General features: G+C 49.8%; 1 protein-coding gene across 3 annotated transcripts in view; it reads left to right on the forward strand.

Moving 5' to 3' along the window:
- The window catches only part of ABCC1 (ATP binding cassette subfamily C member 1), a 132,004-nt gene that overhangs the window by 80,154 nt on the left and 30,162 nt on the right, over positions 1–21,688 (forward strand). For all 3 annotated transcript variants that reach the window (XM_059896074.1, XM_059896075.1, XM_059896076.1), the window contains exons 13-19: positions 6,001–6,147; positions 7,732–7,819; positions 10,515–10,590; positions 12,805–12,931; positions 15,796–15,972; positions 17,869–18,036; positions 20,088–20,271. In XM_059896074.1, the coding sequence (XP_059752057.1) occupies positions 6,001–6,147; positions 7,732–7,819; positions 10,515–10,590; positions 12,805–12,931; positions 15,796–15,972; positions 17,869–18,036; positions 20,088–20,271 (967 nt within the window). The remainder of the gene's footprint in view (positions 1–6,000; positions 6,148–7,731; positions 7,820–10,514; positions 10,591–12,804; positions 12,932–15,795; positions 15,973–17,868; positions 18,037–20,087; positions 20,272–21,688) is intronic.

A 21,688-nucleotide genomic window follows, 5' to 3' on the forward strand; every position in this document is an offset into this window, starting at 1 on the left:
TTCACCTCCCTGCCTCTGGGTTTTTGAGCGTGAAAGATGAAGGGGTTAGGCCCCAGGGATGTGACATTCGGGCCCTGCCCTCCCCCGCCCCCATACCACAGCAGACACCCCCGGTCTGTCGTGGTGCTCTCTCCCACTGAGTTATGTTCGAGCAACCCTCCAGGTGACCGCTGCCGATTGACTGGAGTTGGCCCAAGCAGCGACGTCTCTTAGCTGTTCTGAGATTCTGTGTTCCCTAAGATCCCCTCCGGCTCAAACACACCAGCAGCATTCCAGGCTGGAAGGGTCTGCTGTCTCATTCTTTTCATACCCCAGTCTCTCCAGCTTTCCCCAGGTCCTTAGCGACTCTCTTGGTTTTTTTCAAAAGTAAAAATATAAGACTGGATGGTATAGAGGATGTTCGTTCTATTTTTTTTTTAAACTGTTAAATAGTCTCTATGTATTAAATACAACTGCTAAGTAGTCCTTATTGTATATATGATACATTTTAATTTAAAAACAGAAAGTAATGCATTCGCATGGTAAAAATAGTTAAAGCTGTTCCAAAGAGGGTCTGCAGCTGAGTTTCTCAACCCCAGCGCTGCTGACATTTGGGACCCAGTAATTCATTGTGTCTTTGTTGTGGGTGCTGTCCTGTGCATTGTAGGATGCTTAGCAACATCTCTGGCCTCTACCCACTAGACGCCAAGTGGTACCTCTCCCCCCCCCACCTCCCCAGTTATGACAGTCAATGTTTGATTGTCTCCAAACATTGCCAAATGTCCCCCAGTTGAGAACCACCAGTCTGCAGTGAAAGGCACTGCTCTTTCCCTCCGCAGACCCCCCATCACCTAGCTTCCTTCTCCATACCGGTTTCTTTTGTGTATTTCCAGAGAGAGCCTGCATGTATACCAGCATAACATTGACTATATGCAATAAATGGAATCAAACTTAAACGTCTCTTTTATTTACTTTACTTTTATGCAAGTGATAGCAAATCACACAGAAATTCAAGGCATCTGGATTGCATTTTTTAAAATAGGAAAAGATCTGCAGTCAGAAGGGTCAAGCAGTAAGGTTTAGTCGGTGGGTCGTGTTACACTTAGGACGAAGGGGACCTTTCCCCCTTTCCCCATAACCCTTTGCTCTGTACATCAGATCCTCTGACAAAACCTGCAGTTTCCAGCTTGTCACCCACACTGCTAACCCTTCAAATATCATCTCCTGCCCTGGCTTCCGTTAGGAGGCCACAGCAAGAGATGCTTAAGAGTGGGACTGGCTTTTCTTGACCTTGAATTTGCCATTAAGTTTTTGGGTGATGATGGGCTTCCAGAGACGGTGTTGGTTCAGCTGTTTGGCATGAAACAGATGAGCCCAGGGGTCAGTCGGGGACCTTGGCCCTGACTGAGACACTGAAGCCTCTGACTACATTAGGATAAAATATGTGGCCTTCGGTTCCCTTGGAAGGTGTTTGCATGTGCTTTCCACTGGTGAATTCCTGCACTTCAAGGATGATGTGTTTACCCACTGGTAGGTGTGATGGAAGACAGAGGCCTGGGGAGGTCAGGCAGGAATGGGGATGCCATGTGGCAGGATTGATGGGACTGTTTTTCTGGAATATAGAGCCTGGCATTTATCATGTCCTCATGTCCACCTAGTGCACTTTCCTAAAATAGCATCCCTGTCAGTATTTAGCATTTGCTCTCTTGGAAGATTTGTGAGCTTCTTGCCTTCTCTGTGCCTTGTATGTCCGTCCCTTCTTTAGAATAATTATCATTCCATACGCTAATTACCTGTTGTGCAGTTCTCTGCTGACCAGAACATACATGGACCTTGTCTTTTTTTGCTTGTATCCCTAGAACATAGAGGACTTGGCAAATGGTACCCACTCACTAGGTGTATGTAGAGGAATGACTGACTAAATGAATGGACAGAAGATTTGAATAAACTGTATTAGTCAGGAACTATCTTGCTGGGGTTTCGGGTGTGGCTGGACCTAGGTGCTCCAGCGATCATGTTGGGTATAATTCCTCCTCTGTCTCCCAGCTCTGCTTTCTCCATGGTGGTTTCTTTGTCAGATGGGAACTCGCCATGTGATTACAGTTGATTCTGTCATCTCAGTAACCACAGTAACCAAGGAGAGAGCTCCTCTTTTCCCATTAGTTCCTGCAAAGCTGTGGGGTTGAGTCTCATTGGTTGCGGTTGGCTGCATGCTTGTCCCTGAATCACTGGGGCCAGGGAGCAGGGATGCTTGGATTGGCCAGGCCTGGGTCATGTGGCTTCTTTGGAGATTGGGGTCAGGTCCGGTGTGGGCAGTTCATCTGTGGCTGAAGCTCATGGACTGAGGTTGGGGGAGGTTCAGCTCCCCAAAGGAAAACTGACGTGTTGTCACCAGCAACAAGAGTGGCTGCCGACCAGGCAGAAGGAACAGACGTCCTCATGGAGAGACGGCAGATTTTTAGGGGTTGGGCTGGGGAAGTTGGTTCCGTCATTTGCCCCATTTCTCAGCATGGGGGGGAGGCTCTTTTAGCACTCAGAGGGGGGCGGTAGTTCTTCCTTGTTTGCGAAGGATTTTTCGCACCCTGGACCCTCACCCTTTAAGGCTGTAGCAAACCCCAGCTCCCCAGCCGCCTCCACACACTTGCAGACACTCGTGCTAGAGAGACCCTGGTGCATATCTGTTCCCCACTAGACCGTGCGTCTCAGGATCTCCAAGGCTGCCTCACACAGTGCCTGGCACACAGTAGGTGCCCAGTTAATAACTGATGGATGAATGAGTGACCTCTGCTTCCTGGAGAAGTGGATGATGTGGGTCTGACGGGGGCCACGCGATGTTTCTCCCTCTTAATGCGCTTCCTGTGCTGCCAGCAGCCGCCCTATCAGTTGGGCCAGTGGAGCTGGGATATTCTGGTGGTGAGATGCCTGAGGCCTGATTTTCTCTGTTACTGAAGAGACACCCTTGAGTGTGTGCTTTCTCGCCCTTGGGCAAATCCATCCACCTGCCTACCCATCCATCTACCTACCTCTCCATCCATCTGTCTACCCACCCATCCATCCACCCACCCACAGACATTTCCTGGGTATCTGCCATGATCCAGGTGCTGTCCTAGGCACTGATGATAGAGCAGTGAATACTAAAGACAAAAACCTGCACGCTCATGGGGTGTTCATTCATTCTAACTGGGAGAGATAGATAGTGCACACCAGGCATGATAAATATATAGTATGCTAAACTGTCATAAGTGCTATGGGAAAAAAAGGTTCTGGTTAGAGTGATAGGGAGGGCTTGCAGTTTTTAAATAGGATGATCACGGGACTTCCCTGGCGGTCCAGTGGTTAAGACTCCATGCTTCCACTGCAGGGGGCATGGGTTCGATCCCTGGTCGGGGAACTAGGATCCCCCATGCTGCACAGCGCAGCCAAAAAAACAAACAAACAAACAAACAACAACAAAAAAAGGGATGATCAGAGCCTTCACTGAGAAGATGATACTTGAGTCTTAACCTAATGGAGGTCAGGGGCCTGACCAGGGAGAGGGAAGAGTGAGAGGCCCTGAGGCAGGACTGCGCTGCCCCAAAAAGGAATAATCTTGGAGGCAAGCGGGGCTGGAACAGAGGGAAGGAGGCGGGAGAGTGGTAGGAGAGGAGGGCACAAGAGTTCAGAAAAGGGACGTTTATGAATCAGGTGGCCCCTGGAGCCTGAGTCAAGACTTTGGCTTCTGTACTGAGTAAAATAGACTGATTTTGGAGAGATTATTATTTTTTTAAATTTATTATTTTTATTGACATACAATTCACCACTTTTATGTGTACAGTTCAGTGGTGTTTAGTATATTCACAAGGTTGGGCAACCATCTCCACTGTCTAATTCCAGAGCACTTTCATCACCCCAGAAGGAAGCTCTGTACTTACTGGCAGTCACTCCCATCCCCCCTGTTCCCCCCCATCCCCGGGCACCCACTAATCTACCTTCTGTCTCTGTAGATTTGCCTATTCTGGATATTTCATTTAAATGGAATCATATAACACGTGTGGCCTCTGTGTCTGTCTCCTTTCACTTAGCATCATGCTTTCAGGGTTCATCCATGTCGTAGTGGGCGTCAGCACTTCATTCCTTTTTATGGCTGAATACTGTTCCTCTGCGTGGATGTGTTTAGAGAGTTTTGAGTGAGGAGAATCTCTGGCTAAGAGGCAAATGCGTCATCACTACCTGGAGGAGGGGACCTGTGTGTGCAGCCATCCCAGGGATCGGGTGTCAGTGGCTTTTCGAGCATCTAACCTCCCTCTCGGCCAAGGATCCTGGAAAATTTCTGTGTCTTCCCTCAGGGTCACCTCGCTCATTAATGTCAGAACCAGAACAGGAACCAGCTCTGCTTTCCAATGCCTTGTTCTTGGGACCCAGTTAATAGACTCTTTGGAAAAATAGTCCAAGGAGTTTGGACCAAGTCCTGAAACAAGAAATAAAACAGCCACTATCTACTGCATTTTACTGTGCCCCAGGTACAGGGCTAAGCACTCTGCAGAAGTGCCTGATTCCTTGCTGCCAGAAGCCCTGCGAACATGTATCATGACCCCCATTTTATAGATGGAAAAACAGAGGCTCCTTTGGAGAGCTGAGGTGACATCACAGCTCAGGGTCACACAGATGATAAACAGGCAGAGCTTATGGATTTAATTTTTAAGATGTAGGACCTTTTAATAGGTAACAAAGAAATGAGGCAGCTGAGACCCTGAAAATACCCTGGACCGCGTCCACACCAGAATCTTGGCCACTCCGCAATCTCCTGATTGCCGGACATCTGCCCTGAGCTCAAGAATGAGGTCCCGGGCAATTTGTTTCCCCTAGGGAAAGCCTTTAATGGCTCTTGGCGCCTGGGACTAGCATGGGGTAGTGCCCATCTGCCAGGGTGCACGGTTTTCCAGATTGCTTTGGTGGTGTATACCAGGTGATCTCAGGGGGGATGTTATTAGCCTCCTCCGGCAACACCTGGCACTGCTTGGGGGCCAACAGGTGGGCGGGACATGGAGATCCACCTGTTGATCTTTTCCCTCCTAAGCCACGCAGCCCAGCCTTGGATTATTCAGGGGTCCTTCCTTTTTCCTGGCGAGGGAGGTGAGGTGCTGCTGTCTCAAACAACCGAACCCAAATTCCGATTGCCTGGGAATTGAAACCCCAGGCCCCATTGCAAGGCTTAAGGCAGGTCTGACTTTGTGGGGAAGGGAGTAGCCTTTGGGGGACCCTTGGCTGTTTGTTTTCCTTTTTTCTTTTTTTTTTTTTTTGAAAACCTATGTTCCTTTCCTGGGGGTATAAAACCCTATACTCTGAGCTGGAAGGAGCTTTCAACAGTAGCACGGATCCTCCACATCCATTTCACTGATGAGATGTCGGAGGTACGGGGAGAGGAGGTGACTTAACGTGAGGTCTCGGTGCTCCGATGTGCCTGGGGTCATTCTAGGCCCTGAGGATACAGCCGTGTACAAAAGTCCTTGCCTTTGTGGAGTTTGCATTTCACACTGCAGGAGACAGACAATAAATACCTATAATCTTACAATATAAGGTAGTGATAGGTGTTATGAAGAAAAATGAACCAGGATAAAAGGATGGCGGGAAGTAGCAGGGCTGTTTTGGGCAGGGCAGCCTCTTGGAACGGGAAGAGGGAGTAACCACACCACCGTCTGGATAGGAAGGTCGTTTTGGGCAGAGGGAACTGCAAGAACAAAGATCCGGAGGTGGGATCATGCTTGGTGATGTTGAGGGACCCTGAGAATGCCATCCGGTGTCCCACGGAGAATGTTGGCGGGAATGGCCCGGACTTTTGGCTTCTGGTCATTGGTTTATCCAGTTCGTTCTCTGGGTGTTTAGTGAGTGCCTGCTCTGTGCTAGACACTGTTCGGGCATTTCTGCTGCCTCCAGAGGCCAGTCGTCAGCCCCTGCAGCTCACACCAGGAGGCTGGAGCAAGTTCCCCGGGCGCGTGTCACCGCTTCTGTGACTGGGACTCTGACCTGGCCCTCTGTTTGCAGGTGGCCTTGTGTACGTTTGCCGTCTACGTGACCATCGACAAGAACAACATCCTGGATGCCCAGAAGGCCTTCGTGTCCTTGGCCTTGTTCAACATCCTTCGCTTCCCCCTGAATATTCTCCCCATGGTCATCAGCAGCATCGTGCAGGTACAGGCGAGGCTGGGGAACTTCCGAGAGGGGGTCTCGGGGGGAAACAAAGCAAAAGGGCATGAGAATCCCCCTGGATGCAGCTCCCTCTGCACAACCCGTCCCACTGTGGCCGGGGGGCTTATCAAGGCCCAGACTAGTGGCCTTCGTGCTTTTTTGGTCCTGCCCCAAAGAGAGACATAACGTTTTACTTCTCGACACACACTGGAGTGTATGAAACAAGTTATTGCAGCTAGGCTGTCCTAAGCTCTGCAAGATTCTTTCTGAAACATTTGATCCTCTGCTATTCTGATCGAGTCTGTTCCACCCTGCCCTACCTTATCCTGTTCTGTGTCTTCAGAAATGCAGCTTTTGACCCACTAAATTGGTTTTGCAACCCATTCACAGGCCTTGGCTCACCATTTGAAAAACCCCAGCTGGCCCCCCTATAATCCCCCCAGCCCCTGCGGTGGTTCTGTAACGAGGGGGAACCGCTCAGTCACACTTGCACCATCTGAAGCTCCTGCACTTTGCTGCCGACAGCGTTTGTCACACTCTTCTCCCTAGCCTTGCACATTTTCCCGTGAAAACCCTTTTCTTAGCCACATAGACAAATTAAGATTAAGATTTGGTTGTACAAGCCCTGGTCACGGTTTTTTTAAAAAAATAAGCAAGTAAAACCCCTTCTTATTACGAACAATTTCAAATATACACAGAAGTGGAGCGAATAGCACGAGAATGCTGTGTGCTTGTCACCCAGATTCAACATTTTGCCACAGTTACTTTGTCTAATTGTTTTTCTGTCTTCCTCCTTCCCTTCATTCCTTTCTCTCTTTGCCGAAGAATTTTAAAGCAGATCACAGACCTCTTGGCATTTCACCCATAAATACTTCAGCACGAATTTCTTCTTGCATAAGTATAACACCATTATCACACCTAACAAAATTAACAGTAATCTCTTAATACCCAGTTCATATTAAAATTTTTTGGGTTATCTCAGAAATGTCCTTACCATTGGGCTGTTTGAATCAGGACCTTTGCTTTTTTTTAAATTTATTTTTGTTGGACCATAATTCACATTGTGTTCAACGTGTGCAACGTGGTGATTGGATCCGTGGATATGTTGCTGTACCGTGATTGCCATAGCGTCAGCTACACTTCTGTCATGTGCCACGATTATCATTTCTTTTTTTGTAGGGGGGAACCATTAGGTTCTAGTCTCTTAGCAACTTTGAAGTTTATTATACAGTATTGTTGGCCGTAACCACCGTGCCACGCATTCGATCTCCAGGACACGTTTATCTCCGAGTCGCAAGTTTGTCTTAAATGGGGCCGTTGCCTTCGGTTGTTTCTTAGGTCCCTTGTCAGCTACGATAGTCCCCCGCCGTCTTTTTTAATACCGGTTGTGGGCTTTTAAAGGAAAGCAAACAAGAACCAAAACGCTTTTGGTTTTTTATTCTAAGGTGTAGGTGCTGCAGAACCTTCAGAAATAAGGGAGGATGTGGGCCCCTCCGCACCCAGGGGAAACCACTGTAAGTTAGCCTTGGTCTGTTTTGCAGAAACGTTTTTCAAAATAACTACACCTTGTCGTTGCTTTCTGTGTAGGCCAGTGTCTCCCTCAAGCGCCTCAGGATCTTCCTCTCCCACGAGGAGCTGGAGCCTGACAGCATCCAGCGATGGCCCATCAAAGACGGTGTGTCCTAGGAGAGTGGGTGGACGCGGGGTCTTACCTAGTCTTCCCAGGAGGGTGAACTTGCACTTCTGTTATCTTGCTTTCTTGCTGAGAGGCAGGCTCCCTGGGCGAGGTCCACCCCTGAGGGCCGGGTTCCAGGGCCCGGGCTTTGATTCCATACTGGGCAGATGGATGGGCAAATCAAGGATGTTGGAGAATGACCAACCCCCTACCCCCACTAGCTGTGCAGCCTCGGGCAGGTCACTTCAGTGCTCTGAGCCTCACTTTCCCCACCTGGGCAATGGAAATGAAGGTGCCTTTCTTTGGCTGGGTGTTACATGGATTTTTATTGGTAGGTTTGTTTATCTTGTAGCTTATTAATTTATCCTTTCCCAGTCAACCCCCCTGAGCAGGGATTTCCAGGCACTTAATAATAAATATTAATAGCACTAATGGTAGTGACCACTTTTGCTGAAATGACACTCCCGCCACGCGCGTCCCGTCCTAAGGACGTCACCATACTCACCCGTCCGTTGCTCACTGCAGCTCAAGGAGAGGGGCCCCCACCTACAGATGAGGAGACTCACCTGGGTAACTCTCATGGCCAATAAGAAGTAGAGTCAGGATTCACACCTGTGGCCCGTCAGCAGACTCTGTGCTCTCACCCACTGTACAGCATCTCCGCACTGAGATTTATTGAGCACCTACTATGTGTCAGTCATTGTTCTAAGGACTCTCAGTTTTGCATAAGGTTCTCCTCATCACAGCCCTGTGAGGTTGATCCCATTATCAATCCCATTTTACAGACGAGGAAAGTGAGGCACAGAGAAGAAGTTAAGTAACTAGCCTGTGGTTCTCCAGCTAGGAAGTGGCAGCATGGGGATTTGAACCCACACAGTCTGGCTCCCGAGCCCAGTAGATAAGGTCAGAAGAGTGAATGTATGTATATATTGGTAATAACGTGTGAGCGGTGCCTGGCACCTAGCAGGCATTCAGATGTCCTCAGTGACGTGAAAACACCCAGCACAGTGCCTGCCAAACGAAGATCATGGTGGTCGTCCCTTCACCAGTATGTGTGAGAGGCGGTTGGCCGGGGGGGCCGGGTTCCTCAGCCTCAGTACCGCCGACATCTGGGGCAAGATCACTTTGCTGTGGGGGCGTCCTGTGCATTATAGGTTGTTGAGCAGCACCCCTGGCCTCTACCCACTAGATGCCAGTAGCACCCACCCCAGTTTTGGCAACTAAAGATATCCCCAGACATCGTGTCCCTCGGGGGTCAAAGTCACCCCGAGTTGAGAACCACTGCTCGCTGGAATCTCCCTCCCGATGTCCCTGGCCCGTGGTCGTCCAGTTTCTGCTGTGTGAGGACCGAGTCACTCCCCCCTTCTCACACACACACACATACATACACATACACAGATGTGAACACACACACGCACGCATGATGCGGAATGATGCCGTCTACCAGGGTCAAATTTCCCTGCCTAACACAGGGCTGAAATTTGGGGCATCCTAGGAGGTTTCAAGCTCTTGAAGTTGTTCACAGCTCACTACAGGAGTCACATTGGAAAACCCCTGGCCTCAGCCCAGGCCTCAGCCCCACTTCCTGCCCTGACGGCAGTCTCCCGGGCGGTTAGACTTTATGTTTACCCACATTCTCTGGGTGCCAGGTGGGGCCCCCTTGGCAGCTCCGGGCCACGTCTTGCAGCCTCTAGCTTGACCGACTCAAGTGGCTTTTCTTAAATTCCTTAAACAGCACCTTCCAGCTTCCTCCTTGTTCTCTGTTTCAGGGGGGTGATGGGGGAGGGGGAGGTTAAGTTAGGTTAACCAGTAACTTCCTCTCTCCACAGTTGTTTCTTTGATGGGTGGGGGAATTTATTTCTTCATTTGACAACTTAAAAACACCCCCATCTTCTCTCTAGATGGTTTTAAGTTGGCTCATAATTGAGTCAAAAGTTGTTTTTGTAAGTGAGGGGCATGGAGTAAAAAGAAAATAAGGGGAGCGAAAGTAGATGAAGGCAGAGGTGCTAGAATCACAGAGGGTCCATATGACGCAGGCTTCGTCTTAAGCACCCTCCCCTCCTCTGCCACGATTCCCGACTTCCTGTTCCATCCCTGAGTTTGCACAGTTTACAGTGACCTGTGTTTTAGGAAGACTGGCTTGCTGTGATGTGAGCAGGGTGGCTGGAGGGAGCGGGGGAGAGGGGATGCAGGGAGGTGAGTTAGGAGGCTGCCCTGGAGTCCAGGAGTTTCAGGGCAAAGGACCCCGCTTTGAACATAAAGGAGGGGCCCCAGAGGTGTAGTGAGGGCCCTGGGCCAGCCCAAGCTGATGGGCAGGCGTCTGCGTGAGGGCACTGCTTGTGCCCTGTGACCTTGGCTTCTTTTCGACCCACCCAGCCAGAGCTTCCGGAACCTCCCAAGACTGAGTGAGGGAGGCCCCCAGGGGTCCCCTGACCTTTCCAGATGGTGCAGCCTCCTATCTTTCAAAGGCAGAGCCCTCTCGCGGTTTCCTGCTGCTCTCTGGGTCTGAGGCCGCCTCCAGAGCTGCTGGTTGAAGTTCTTTAGAAACGGTGACTGATGTAACCAGATAATGCCTAGCGTGAGTGGCTAACAGCTGGAGTTGAACCACTTGATTAGACAAGAAGTAAGCGCCTGCTGTTCACGCTCAGGCCGTGGCTTCATCTACGCCTGACATACTGTCTCTGGTGCTTTCCAGCTGGGGCCACAAACAGCATCACCGTGAAGAATGCCACGTTCACTTGGGCCAGGAGCGACCCTCCCACGCTGCATGGGTAAGTGGGATGTGGAGAAAGCCACGGGGCTCTGGGCAAACACAAGTTTGAATTCCAGCCACACTCCAGCTCTGTTACCGTGAACAGGTCACTGCCTTTCTGAGCCTCAGTTTGGCTCGTCTGTCAGATAGATCCAGTCACACCTGCTTGGGCTTCAGGGAGAAGCAGCTGAGAGTGTGCCTGGCTCAGAGGGTTCCCTCAGACTGTAGGTGACAGAAACCTGGTACAGATAGCAGATAGGTTTAGGCAACAAAGGGAAATTTCTGGTTCACGTAACTGAGAAGGTTCCCTTTCAGGGACACTGATCCAGGGGCTCAGACAATGCCATCAAGACTCTCTCCATCTTGTCTTTGTTCCCCTTCCATCTGTGCTGCTTCCTTTTCAGACGTCCTCTCCCCTCACGATCCAGATGGCCCCCATTGACTCTAAGTGTCCCTCCTACCTCATCAGGAGACCCACTTGCCTCTTATTGGCCCAAGTTGGGTTATGTGCCCCTCCCTGAGCCGGTCACTGGGCCAGAAGAGACTGAGTGCACCGATTGGCCAGGCTGGGTCTGAGGCTGTGATGCCGCCACTGGTGGCAGGAAGGCTTGGGTCAGCTGAAGAGAATTCTTGTCCACTCACGTTTGCTATCAGGATGGATTGTTCTCCATCCTCTCCAAGGTCCTCCAGCTTCCTGGCTTACCCTCTCTCACACCATTTCCACATCTGGGACCCTGCCCACCCCAGTCCTTTATTTTTCCAAATCACAGCATCCAGGGAATTGACCTGATTCCCTGGGCAACTTGTCAATTGCCTCTGATTTCTTTCTGACTGGAGGCCTTGCCCAGGGGCTCTTTTAAGCCTCCTTAAGGAGTCCCCCAAACACAGGGCCACATGGGACATTTTTAGGGGCCAGGTTTATCCTCCATGCCCCTAAATAATTGCTCCCTTAACTGGGTAGCCAAATTACTGCTGTATTTTATCCGGGGATGTGGGGAGGGGCAAGGGTCAAATTCTCCAGAGAAAAGAATCTGTTAATACCTCCCTTGATGGGACTGCTTGTTTAGGAAGTCCTTTCTTATGTCTAACTTAACTTCTGCCTGCTTCAATTTTAGCTTTTCTCTCTAGTCCTGCTTCACAACTAAATAGTCTGTACCTGTGCCCCCATCCCTGCCTCCATCCTTCCAGTCTCAAAGACCTTACCTTCTTGTTCCAGTCACCCTTCCTCACCCCTTGAATCCCCCGCAAATTTCTCCATCCAAACCTTTTTTCTCCTCAGCCTATAAAATATTCCTGTCTCACCTGGACGATCACAGGAGCTGCCTCACTGGGCTTCCTGTTCTGTTCTGGCCCCTTATTCCATTCCCCTCCCATCACAGAACAAAAGAACAATCAGTGTGACCACGCAACAGGTACACAAGAATTAAACAATGGCAGCGAAATCCATCAGCCTTTCCACCAATATGTTGAAATCATAATAGCAGTGGCTGGAAGGCAGCCGATGTAGGTGAACCCAAGGAGGCCCTGGACGTACCCGCTCTTCTCCGGGTGGGTGGAATCCCAGCTCCGACTTTGCTGTCCGCGTTGGAGGGGCCAGTCTTTCTGGCAGTGCTGAGCCCGTTTTACTGGACTTCGATTACTGTTATCTGCCATAGGGCGATTTCTGTAGAGACGTGTTTCTGAAACTCAGATTCACCCCCTGCATGGCTCCCAGCTGGGAAGCGTGTCCTTTGAGGCCCTCTTGGGTCTGGCCGCCACCCACCCACCTCTTCAGGACTGGCCTTACTTCCTCTGCCTCCTCTTGTGTCATCGACGTGTCCACCCCTGATCACGCCTGTGATTTCACACCCGTGGGCCTTTCCTCAGGCTGTCCCCTGGGTCTGGGGCACGCTCACTCTTCCTCCAGAGTTGGTTTTGGGGTGTCCTCTCCCTTGGGCACCTGCATCACGCCCCCAGGCAAAGCTGATCCCCTCTGCTCGGCCCCCCCAGGTCTGTCCCGCGGGATCTTTTCTAAGATGCAGGTGCATCCCGGCACGTGTCATGGGCCTCAGGTGCAGAGGCCTCTGACACAGTTCCCTGAGCTAAGCTCGTCGTAGACGCGGCGGGAGGAGTTTCCAGACCTCGAAGGCTCGCGACAGCCCTACCTTCTGTCGCTCTCTCCACTTGGGGTCCATCCAGCTTGGGCAGGCCGAGCACCCCCAGCTGAGCCCCAGGGCATGTCGTGTCGTTTCAGCATCACTTTCTCCATTCCGGAAGGTTCCCTGGTGGCCGTGGTGGGCCAGGTGGGCTGTGGGAAGTCGTCTCTGCTCTCAGCGCTCTTGGCTGAGATGGACAAGGTGGAGGGACACGTGGCTATCAAGGTAGGAGGCCTGGGTGGGGGTGGGGTAACTAATGGCCAAGGGGAAGGCCAAGGGCAACATTGTGTTCTCTTTTATGACGGCCTTGTTAATCAAGTGGGAACAGCTTCATTCTTTCTCCTCTTCTCTGTGCCATTCTAGGAGGCAAGATTGTGGTGTCATTTATTTCCTGCTGTGTCTCAGCACCTAGAATAGTGCCCGGCATGTAGTGGGCACTCGATAAGCATTTCCTGGAGCGTGGTCTGCAGCAAACTCAAACTCATCTTGCAGGATATTTGGGGAATAAAGAGTCCTGGGCTCAAACAAGCTTGGGAAATACTGCATATTCTGATTCCCTCCCTCTTGGAGACTTATAAGAAACATTAATAAAGTAAAGGCTCTGAGAAGTCCTGCAGGGAGAAAAAAACCTATTTAACTTTGGTTAATCCAGCGTGTCCCAGACACATTTGCCTGCATCTTTTTGTTGTCTGTGTAGCAACTCCTTAAATCCCTAAAATTACTGTCTCCTGGAATCTACTTTTGGGGATGCTGGTTTGTGCCATTGTTTTCATTTCAGAGCAAAATCCTTTGCTGATTATATGATGCCCTTGAGCCTAGCGTGCCTTAGAGAAAGCGTATATTACAATAGTTGGGTCCGGACTAATGACATTTAGCCGTTGTTTTAAGAAATGACCTGTCATTACTTTCAAATATACATTATAAAGTAAGATTAATGGGCAATGTGAACTAGGTTAATGCAAGAAAATTCCAAATCACGGTGGGATCCACATTGCGTTCTGTTTCACTAACCCCGGGTTTCCACAGCTGCAGCCCTATTGATGTGTCAGGCCAGGTAACCTCTGCTGTGGAGGCTGTCATGTGCATTGTGGGATGTTTAGTAGCATCCCTGACCACTACCCACTAGATGCCAGTGGCAGCCCCAAGTTGTGACAGCCAAAAGTGTCTCTAGACATTGTCAGATGTCCCCTGGGGGGCAAAATTGCCCCCAGGAGAGAACCACTGTTTTAAAGTAAAAACGCCTTAAATACAATGATATGATGGATCTTAAAAGTGAGGGTGCTTGAGTATTTGGTTTGATAAGGTTATAGATTTATTTGTGACTGGTTATTTTGCCTTGGTAAGGGGAGTGTTAGAAATGTGTCTAAAACGTTTATTTTTTCCTAAATATTTTAGTTGGTAGGGCTTGTGCATACTGTGTCTGAATTATCTGTGGGTTGTACAGTGAGGCTTTGTGACAGTTTGGCCCCTTTAAATTAGGAGATTGGAGTCAGCAATTTGGTTATTTATCTGAGAATGAAGGAGAAGAGTTGGGTTACCTGGGTTCCATTCCCAACCTTGTCCTCCTAGAATCCCTTTATTGAAGAATCTTTGATGGCTCCCCTTTGCCTTTCCAGTGAAGCTCATACTCCTCACTAGGACCACCAGCCCCCCTGCCTTCCCCTGCCTCCCAGCTCGTTCCTGTCTGTCTTCCCCTCAAGCATGTTCCCATCACACCAGGCTTCTTGTTCCTTGAACTTGCCGAGTTCCTCTCATCTCCAGGCCTTTGCACGAGCTGTTCCTCTGACTGAAATGCTCTTCCCTCTTCTCTTTATCAGACCAAATTATTTTCACCTGTCAGTGCTTGTTTAAAATTTTTTTTCAATTACTAAAATAAGTGAAACAAATGCCCTCCCCCTAACCTTTATTCTCATGCCACTCTTGACACCTTACATTATGTGGAAATAAAGACAACAACTTTAGAAATGGACAGTTTTTATACAGACATCCTTGGTTAAATTTCATCAAGGAAATTTCCTCAAGGACTCCTTCCCTGATGTCCCAAACTAAGTCTCCCTTTTTATTTTATTTTATTTAAAAAAAATTTTTAATTTATGTTTGGCTGCGCAGGGTTTTCTTTGCTTCGTGCAGGCTTTCTCTAGTTGCAGCAAGCGGGGGCTACTCTTCATTGCGGTGCACGGGCTTCTCATTGTGGTGGCTTCTCTTGTTGCGGAGCACGGGCCCTAGAGTGCGTGGGCTTCAGTAGTTGCAGCGCGTGGGCTCAGTAGTTGTGGTGCATGGGCTTAGTTGCTCTGCGGCATGTGGGATCTTCCCGGACCAGGGCTCTTACCTGTGTCCCCTGCATTGGCAGATGGATTCTTAACCACTGTGCCACCAGGGAAGTCCCTAAGTCTCCCTTTTTAAAAAAAAAAAAAGTATTATTTTTTTATTGATGTACAGTTGATTTACAATGTTGTGTTAGTTTCTGGTGTACAGCAAAGTGATTCAGCTGTATGTGTATATATATACTCTTTTTCAGATTCTTTTCCATTATAGGTTAAGTCTCCCTTTTTAAAGGACTTTTTAAAAGTCTCATGTTTTTCTCTCTTAGCATTTACCACAACAATAATCAAACCATTTTTTTTTTTTTTATCATTCACGTACTTCCCATTCTTGGGAGTTAGGAGGTTTTTGTTGTTGTTTATTTTAAAAATTTATTTTATTTTTAATTTCTTTTTCAATTTTTAAAATTGAAGTATAATTGATGTACAATATTTTATAAGTTACAGGTGTACAATATAGTGGAGCTAAGTGTTTTGTTCGCTGCTGTAGGCATTCAGTGAATAGTTACTAAACATGTAAGTGTAATCTCATCAACGAGGATTTCAGCTCTCGAACTCCTAATGTTGGGGCCAGTGATTGACCTAGCATGGGCTCTGATCCCAGCCCTGGTGACTGTAGTCCTTTGGGACTCAGCTTCCCTCTTGTTAAAACCATAAATGTGATGAAAATGTCTTGTGAAGCAGGGCCCTCCTGGTGGGTGGGTAGGCCGGCTGCTGTCTTGTTCACCAAGTCTGTCTGTCTTGCTGCCTTCTCCGCTTTCCTCCTAGGGTTCAGTGGCCTACGTCCCCCAGCAGGCCTGGATTCAGAATGTTTCTCTCCGAGAAAACATCCTTTTTGGACGCCAGCTACAGGAACGGTATTATAAGGCTGTGATAGAAGCCTGTGCCCTCCTCCCAGACCTGGAAATCCTGCCCAGTGGGGACCGGACAGAGATTGGTGAGAAGGTCAGTAGGCTTCAGCATGGCCCCTGTATCAGTCAGCTATTGCTGTGTAACAAACAACTACAAAATCTGAATGGCTTATTATGTTAAACACTTACTCTCATACTTATGGGTGAGTCGACTGTGACTGGTGACCCAGGCTGGGCTCAGCTGGGTGGCTCTGCTCCATGTTGCTGGCCAGCTGATCCTGGCTCCAGGCTGTGGGTTGGCTCAGGTCTGCCCCACGTGGCTTCTTGCTAGGGCCTAGGTGAGGGGGCAGCAGCTCCACAGGGGGGAAGCTCTTCTAATGGTGGCAGCAGAAGCCCGAGAGAACAACAAAAAAAATGTGATGTCCCTTAAAGCACACTGTCCTTTCTACCCACAAAGCAAATCACTTGGTTGAGCCCAAAGACAAGGGACCAGGAAGTGCACTCTACCTTTGCAGTCATGTGACTTTGTCACATGACCAAGGGCACTATACAGAGAAGAGGGGTGTCAATGATTCAAATGTCCACAGTTCCTTTCAAAACAGTGATAATGGTAAAAATAATACAATAGCTAACACTTACTGAGTAATTACTATGAGCCAGGCACTGTGCTAAACATTTTATACGTATTTTGTCCTTACAGCAAGCCATGAGATGGGATTTACTGTTAACCCTATGTAATGGTTGAGGAAAAGGAGGCCAAAAGACTTGCCTGAGCCCCTTCCCACCTCAGGGCCTTTGCATGTGCTTTCCCCTCTGCCTGGCTGGCTCACTCGAGTGCCCCCTAGTGGTTACGTGTGTGCGCTCGGGGAGTGTGAATGTTCTACAGCTGCACTGAAGAGCTTTCCCATCTTTGCTTTTAGTTACAAGCCAGTGGCTCCACCAGCTTTCCTAGTTGGTGAATGATTTCTTTTATTTGAGGGAAATCTGCAGCTCCTTGGAAAGAAAAAACAAATTACTAGGGTTTTCAAGTAGAAAAGGAGCCTGAGTTATTGGTAGTATAAGCAGAAAATAACTCAGTGAGAACTGAGTTTAAGGATACAAATGCATCTCCTGGAATCCAAGGGCTGGAATGTGGTGGGGCTCACAGGCAACCTGGGACAGGCAACCTGGTTCCTCCTCTGTCTTTTGTCTCTGCTTTTCTGCGCAGCTTTGTCCCTTTTTTTTCACAAGTGTCTGTTTCTGCCACTTGGAGACTCCTCACTTTCGCTGCTTAGGTCCCAGTACCAAATTCTGGAGGGAGAGGACGTGATTGGCTTAGTTTGGGTCTGGTGTCTGCCCTGGGCCAACAAGCTGTGGCCAGAGGGACCCTCAAAATGAACCTGGCTGCCAGGACCCCACCTCAGAGCATGGAGAGGGTGGGCATCTCTTGGGAGAGGGGCTGGGCAGTTAGCCCATGTCCACTTTGATTCCAGCCAGATATGGAAGTCATGCTGGGTTATCTGTTGCAGGAGGGCTGTGTGGGCCGTGCACCCTGGTTCAAATTAGAAAATGGTGCTCTTCCTGCCGGCGAGTGGGACACAGGCTGGATTGCAGCACCCCCAGGGCACAGCCTGCCTTGACTGTGTGGCTTCACCAGTGAGTGATCCAGAGTAAGAACCAGACTCCAAGATCAGGAGCCCTCCCTGCAGCTAGCACTGTTTGGTGCCACCAGCCTCCCTTTCCCAACTGTGCCGAGTGCCCTGCTCAGCAGTGCCCGGAGGCTCAGGTTTTCTCTTTGCCTGTTTTACAGTTGAGGCCGAACCCCCTGCCGGGACCTGAACCCACGTCGGTGCAGGCGTGATCTCACGCCTTTGCCGCCTGCTCCATCCGCGGGTGGCGGGTGCAGCCCTGAAGGGCCTCTGGCCGCCGTCTCCTGCATCCTGAGCAGGTGGCCCCCTCTGTCTGTCTCTGCTTCCCAGGAGGCCCACCCTTCTAACTTGTCTCTCCCCAGGGCGTGAACCTGTCTGGCGGCCAGAAGCAACGCGTGAGCCTGGCCCGGGCCGTGTATTGCAACTCCGACGTCTACCTCTTTGACGATCCCCTCTCGGCAGTGGATGCCCACGTGGGGAAGCACATATTTGAAAACGTGGTTGGCCCCAAGGGGATGCTGAAGAATAAGGTACCTGCTGCACGGGTGGCTCGGGGTCTGGGTCTGGCCGTCGCTCTTTGGTCAAGTCTCAGTGTGTCCCCTTTGGGATTCCTTAACTTAACTGGACTCGAGAACATGTTTCTAATCCTTCCCTTGGCAGCCTTCCCCGGACAGCCTTCTTGCTCTTGTCTTTATAGGCGGATGTTCTCGGCACTGACTGGAAGTCATTGCCTCCACTTGGCCAAAAGAAGACTCTCTTCCTGATTAAATAACGGGGGGTGGCTTCGCAGAGGGAAATCCCACCCCAAGATCCCCTGTCAGCAGGGAGGCTGCTTTCCCTTCCCTGCTGAGATGGCCATGGGCTAAGGGACAGAGGTTTGAGCAGGAAAACTGCCACCACACCTTAACGTGACAGGAAACAGTTCCTTTCCTCTTTTATTTTTTAATTTATTTGTTTAGGGGAATTATAGGGGCGGGAGGTTAACTGGCTCTTCCTCCCCCTCCCCCATTAAAAAAGTAAGACATGCCCATGGGAAAAATGTAGCAAATTCAGAAAACCACGAAGGAGAAAAACAAAAGCAGTTATGCATAATCCCCCCACTTAGAGATTTTTGTATTTCTTTCCAGTCTTTTTGCTGTGTATATAAGCTTTTTAATAGGATTATCACATCATGCCTAGACATCGTAAACCTCATGCCACTTAACGTGTTGTAAGCATTCCCATGCACACCACAAAAATTCTGTATAATTTTTAAATATTAAAAAAATTGGGGCTTCCCTGGTGGCGCAGTGGTTGAGAATCTGCCTGCCAATGCAGGGGACACGGGTTCGAGCCCTGGTCTGGGAAGATCCCACATGCCGCGGAGCAACTAGGCCCGTGAGCCACAACTACTGAGCCTGCGCGTCTGGAGCCTGTGCTCCACAACAAGAGAGGCCGCGATAGTGAGAGGCTCGCGCACCGCGAGGAAGAGTGGCCCCCACTTGCCGCAACTAGAGAAAGCCCTCACACAGAAAGGAAGACCCAACACAGCCATAAATAAATGAATAAAATTAAAAATAAATAAATAAATAAATAACATGAGATTTAAAAAAAAAAAATTGTTTTTGCTGTTGTCAAAGTAACATATGTCCATAGTAGCAAAACCAGAGAGTATGAAAGTATATGTAAAGTTAAAAAAAATGATTCTCCCTCATCCTGCAGCCCTAGCTCCTCTGTGGAAAGCAGGGGCCAGCAAATCTGGCCTGCTGCCTGTTTCTTGGGCAGCCCACCAGCTAAGAATGGTCTTTACGTTTTTAACTGCTTGGAGAAAACCTGAAGAAAAATATTTTGTGACAGGAAAATTGCATTAAACTTACATATCAGCTTCCATAAATAAAGCGTTATTGGATCACAGCCAGCCCATCTGTTTATGTCTTGTGTATGGCTGCCTTCAGACCTGGCAGCGACCAGAGGGCCCATAAAGCTGAAAATATTTACCATTTGACCACTTAAGAAAAAGTTTGCCAACTTGTGTAAACAGTTTGATGAACATCCTCCCAAACTTTGAGATAGTCAGATAAAATGTATACACATGTACAAAACTCTGTACTCTTTTTGCGGAGGGAGAAACTTGAAAAAAATTCAGCTACTGCCTGCACATTTTTTGCAGCAGTGTCATTCTTTTATTCATCTACACATGCATGGTTCCCTCCTTCCCTCTCCTCCAGATCTTTGTTCAAAAATAACTTCCCCCATAACCCTTGTTAAAATTGCACTGCCCCTCACCACTTCGGTATCCCTTCCCCTTTGCTAATGTGTGCTCACCGTCCAGCAGACAGTGTTTTACTTACGTCGGTCATTTCTCCCCCGACCCTGGAATCTGGGGCAGGAATCTTTGTTTCCCTCCCTGCTGCCCCCCGACCCCAGCTCCCGGCACACGCGTGTTGAATGAAAGCACGTGCGGATTGGAATGCTTCTGCACGCTTGCATCCCAGGCGCGTGTCCAGCCTCAGAGTTGAGATCTGTGTCCAGGTGGGCGGAGGGAGGCGGGGAATTTCCCTCTCCCTCGCATGCGCTGATGTGGCCGTGTCTCTGCCCGCAGACGCGGATCCTGGTCACGCACGGCATCAGCTACCTGCCCCAGGTGGATGTCATCATTGTCATGAGTGGTGGCAAGATCTCCGAGATGGGCTCCTACCAGGAGCTGCTGGCCCGGGACGGGGCCTTTGCCGAGTTCCTGCGCACATACGCCAGCGCCGAGCAGGAGCAGGGGGAGCCCGACGACGGTAGGGCTGCGCGGGGCTCCGGCGCGGGTGGTGCCTTGTCCAGCCCCAGTTGTCCCCTGGAGGTTCCCACCAGCCGCCCTGGCAGCTCATCAGGGCATCAGATGGGGAGTTGGGCCAGGCCCCCTCAGGAACCATCTGGAAGGACTTTCAGGGCTGAAGTGAGAGGGGGCCCCAGTGCTTTATAGCCGGGTCAGCAGAGCTGGACGCAAGTCCCCACTCTTTTCTGCGATGAGGCTCTGTGCCTGTTGAGTTTCAGGGTGTTGGTGGCAAAAATGGAGGTCGTGATAATTACAGTCCTCCTGGCTCCCAAGAGGCTGTGAGAAGCCAATGGCACATGTGCCATAATCCAGGACAGATGTGAGGGTCATGAGGCCAAATGTGGTGGCTGAGCCTGCAGGCTGGAAGTTGGCAGGACCTGGCTTCGAACCCCAGCTGCTGCTCTTTCCAGCTGTGTAATGTCCGGCCGTTGCTGATAAAGCAGTGTAACAACAGAACCAACCTTCAGGCACTTGGTGTAGAATGAATGTGCTAGATTACTGGAGCCTTTGGCACGGTACCAATGACAGCTGCTGTTATTACTTCCCTGGGAAGAGTGCCCCTCTGATGTCCCCATGCACTTGGCATCTACCAGGTCCAGGTAGACCTGCCCGCTTCCCAGCCACCACACCCGCTCTGTCCTCCCAGGTCAGGACTCTGAGAGCAGGGATAGTCTCAGAGGCCTGCTTTGAATTCTGGGCTGGGAGCTCACCCTGTCTTTATTTGAAGCAAATGGGGTGAGGCTTCTGAGAATCCTGTTCTCTCTCTTATTAGTTGGTTTAAAATTCAGGGAATTGGTTGGCAGCCTTTCCAGGCTCCCCTGTGTTTATGTCAGATTGGCGTCTGGAATGGATCCTCTGCTGGTCCTCCTCGGAGCCTCGACCTGAGTTAATACGGAGAGAGAAGAGGTCACCTGATGCCTTTTCTGCTTTGGTTTCAGCTGTTGCTAAAAAGAGTGGAACTAAAGAGAGGTCACCTGTCCTACTCCGATCTCCCTCTTTCAGGAGCTAATTACAGACTCCCTGAGCCTCTGGGGTGTGTTTGTTACATGCTTAGTCCCCAAACAGGTCTCAGATTGGCTCTCCCCCGGGGTGGGGCTGCAGGACTGCCTCGTTGCACAACTCCTGTGGGCAGAGTTGTCATCGAGGTGTCTGTGATGTAAAGACACACAACCGCGAGTGGTTGTTGACTACTTACTGGGGCTTCTGTCCTTGACAGGGGTTATCCTGTTGACTCCTCCTAACAGCTTTTCATGAAAGAGGTAGGATGTGGTTCCCAGTTCACTGGTGAGGAAACTGAGGCTTAAAGAAGCTTGTCCCTTCTGTGTCTGGGGCAGGCGGGTCCCTGTCCCTGTGAATGGGGCCGATCACTAAGAAAGCTA

This window comes from Balaenoptera ricei, chromosome 15 (assembly GCF_028023285.1).
Source record: "Balaenoptera ricei isolate mBalRic1 chromosome 15, mBalRic1.hap2, whole genome shotgun sequence".
Lineage (NCBI taxonomy): Eukaryota > Metazoa > Chordata > Mammalia > Artiodactyla > Balaenopteridae > Balaenoptera > Balaenoptera ricei.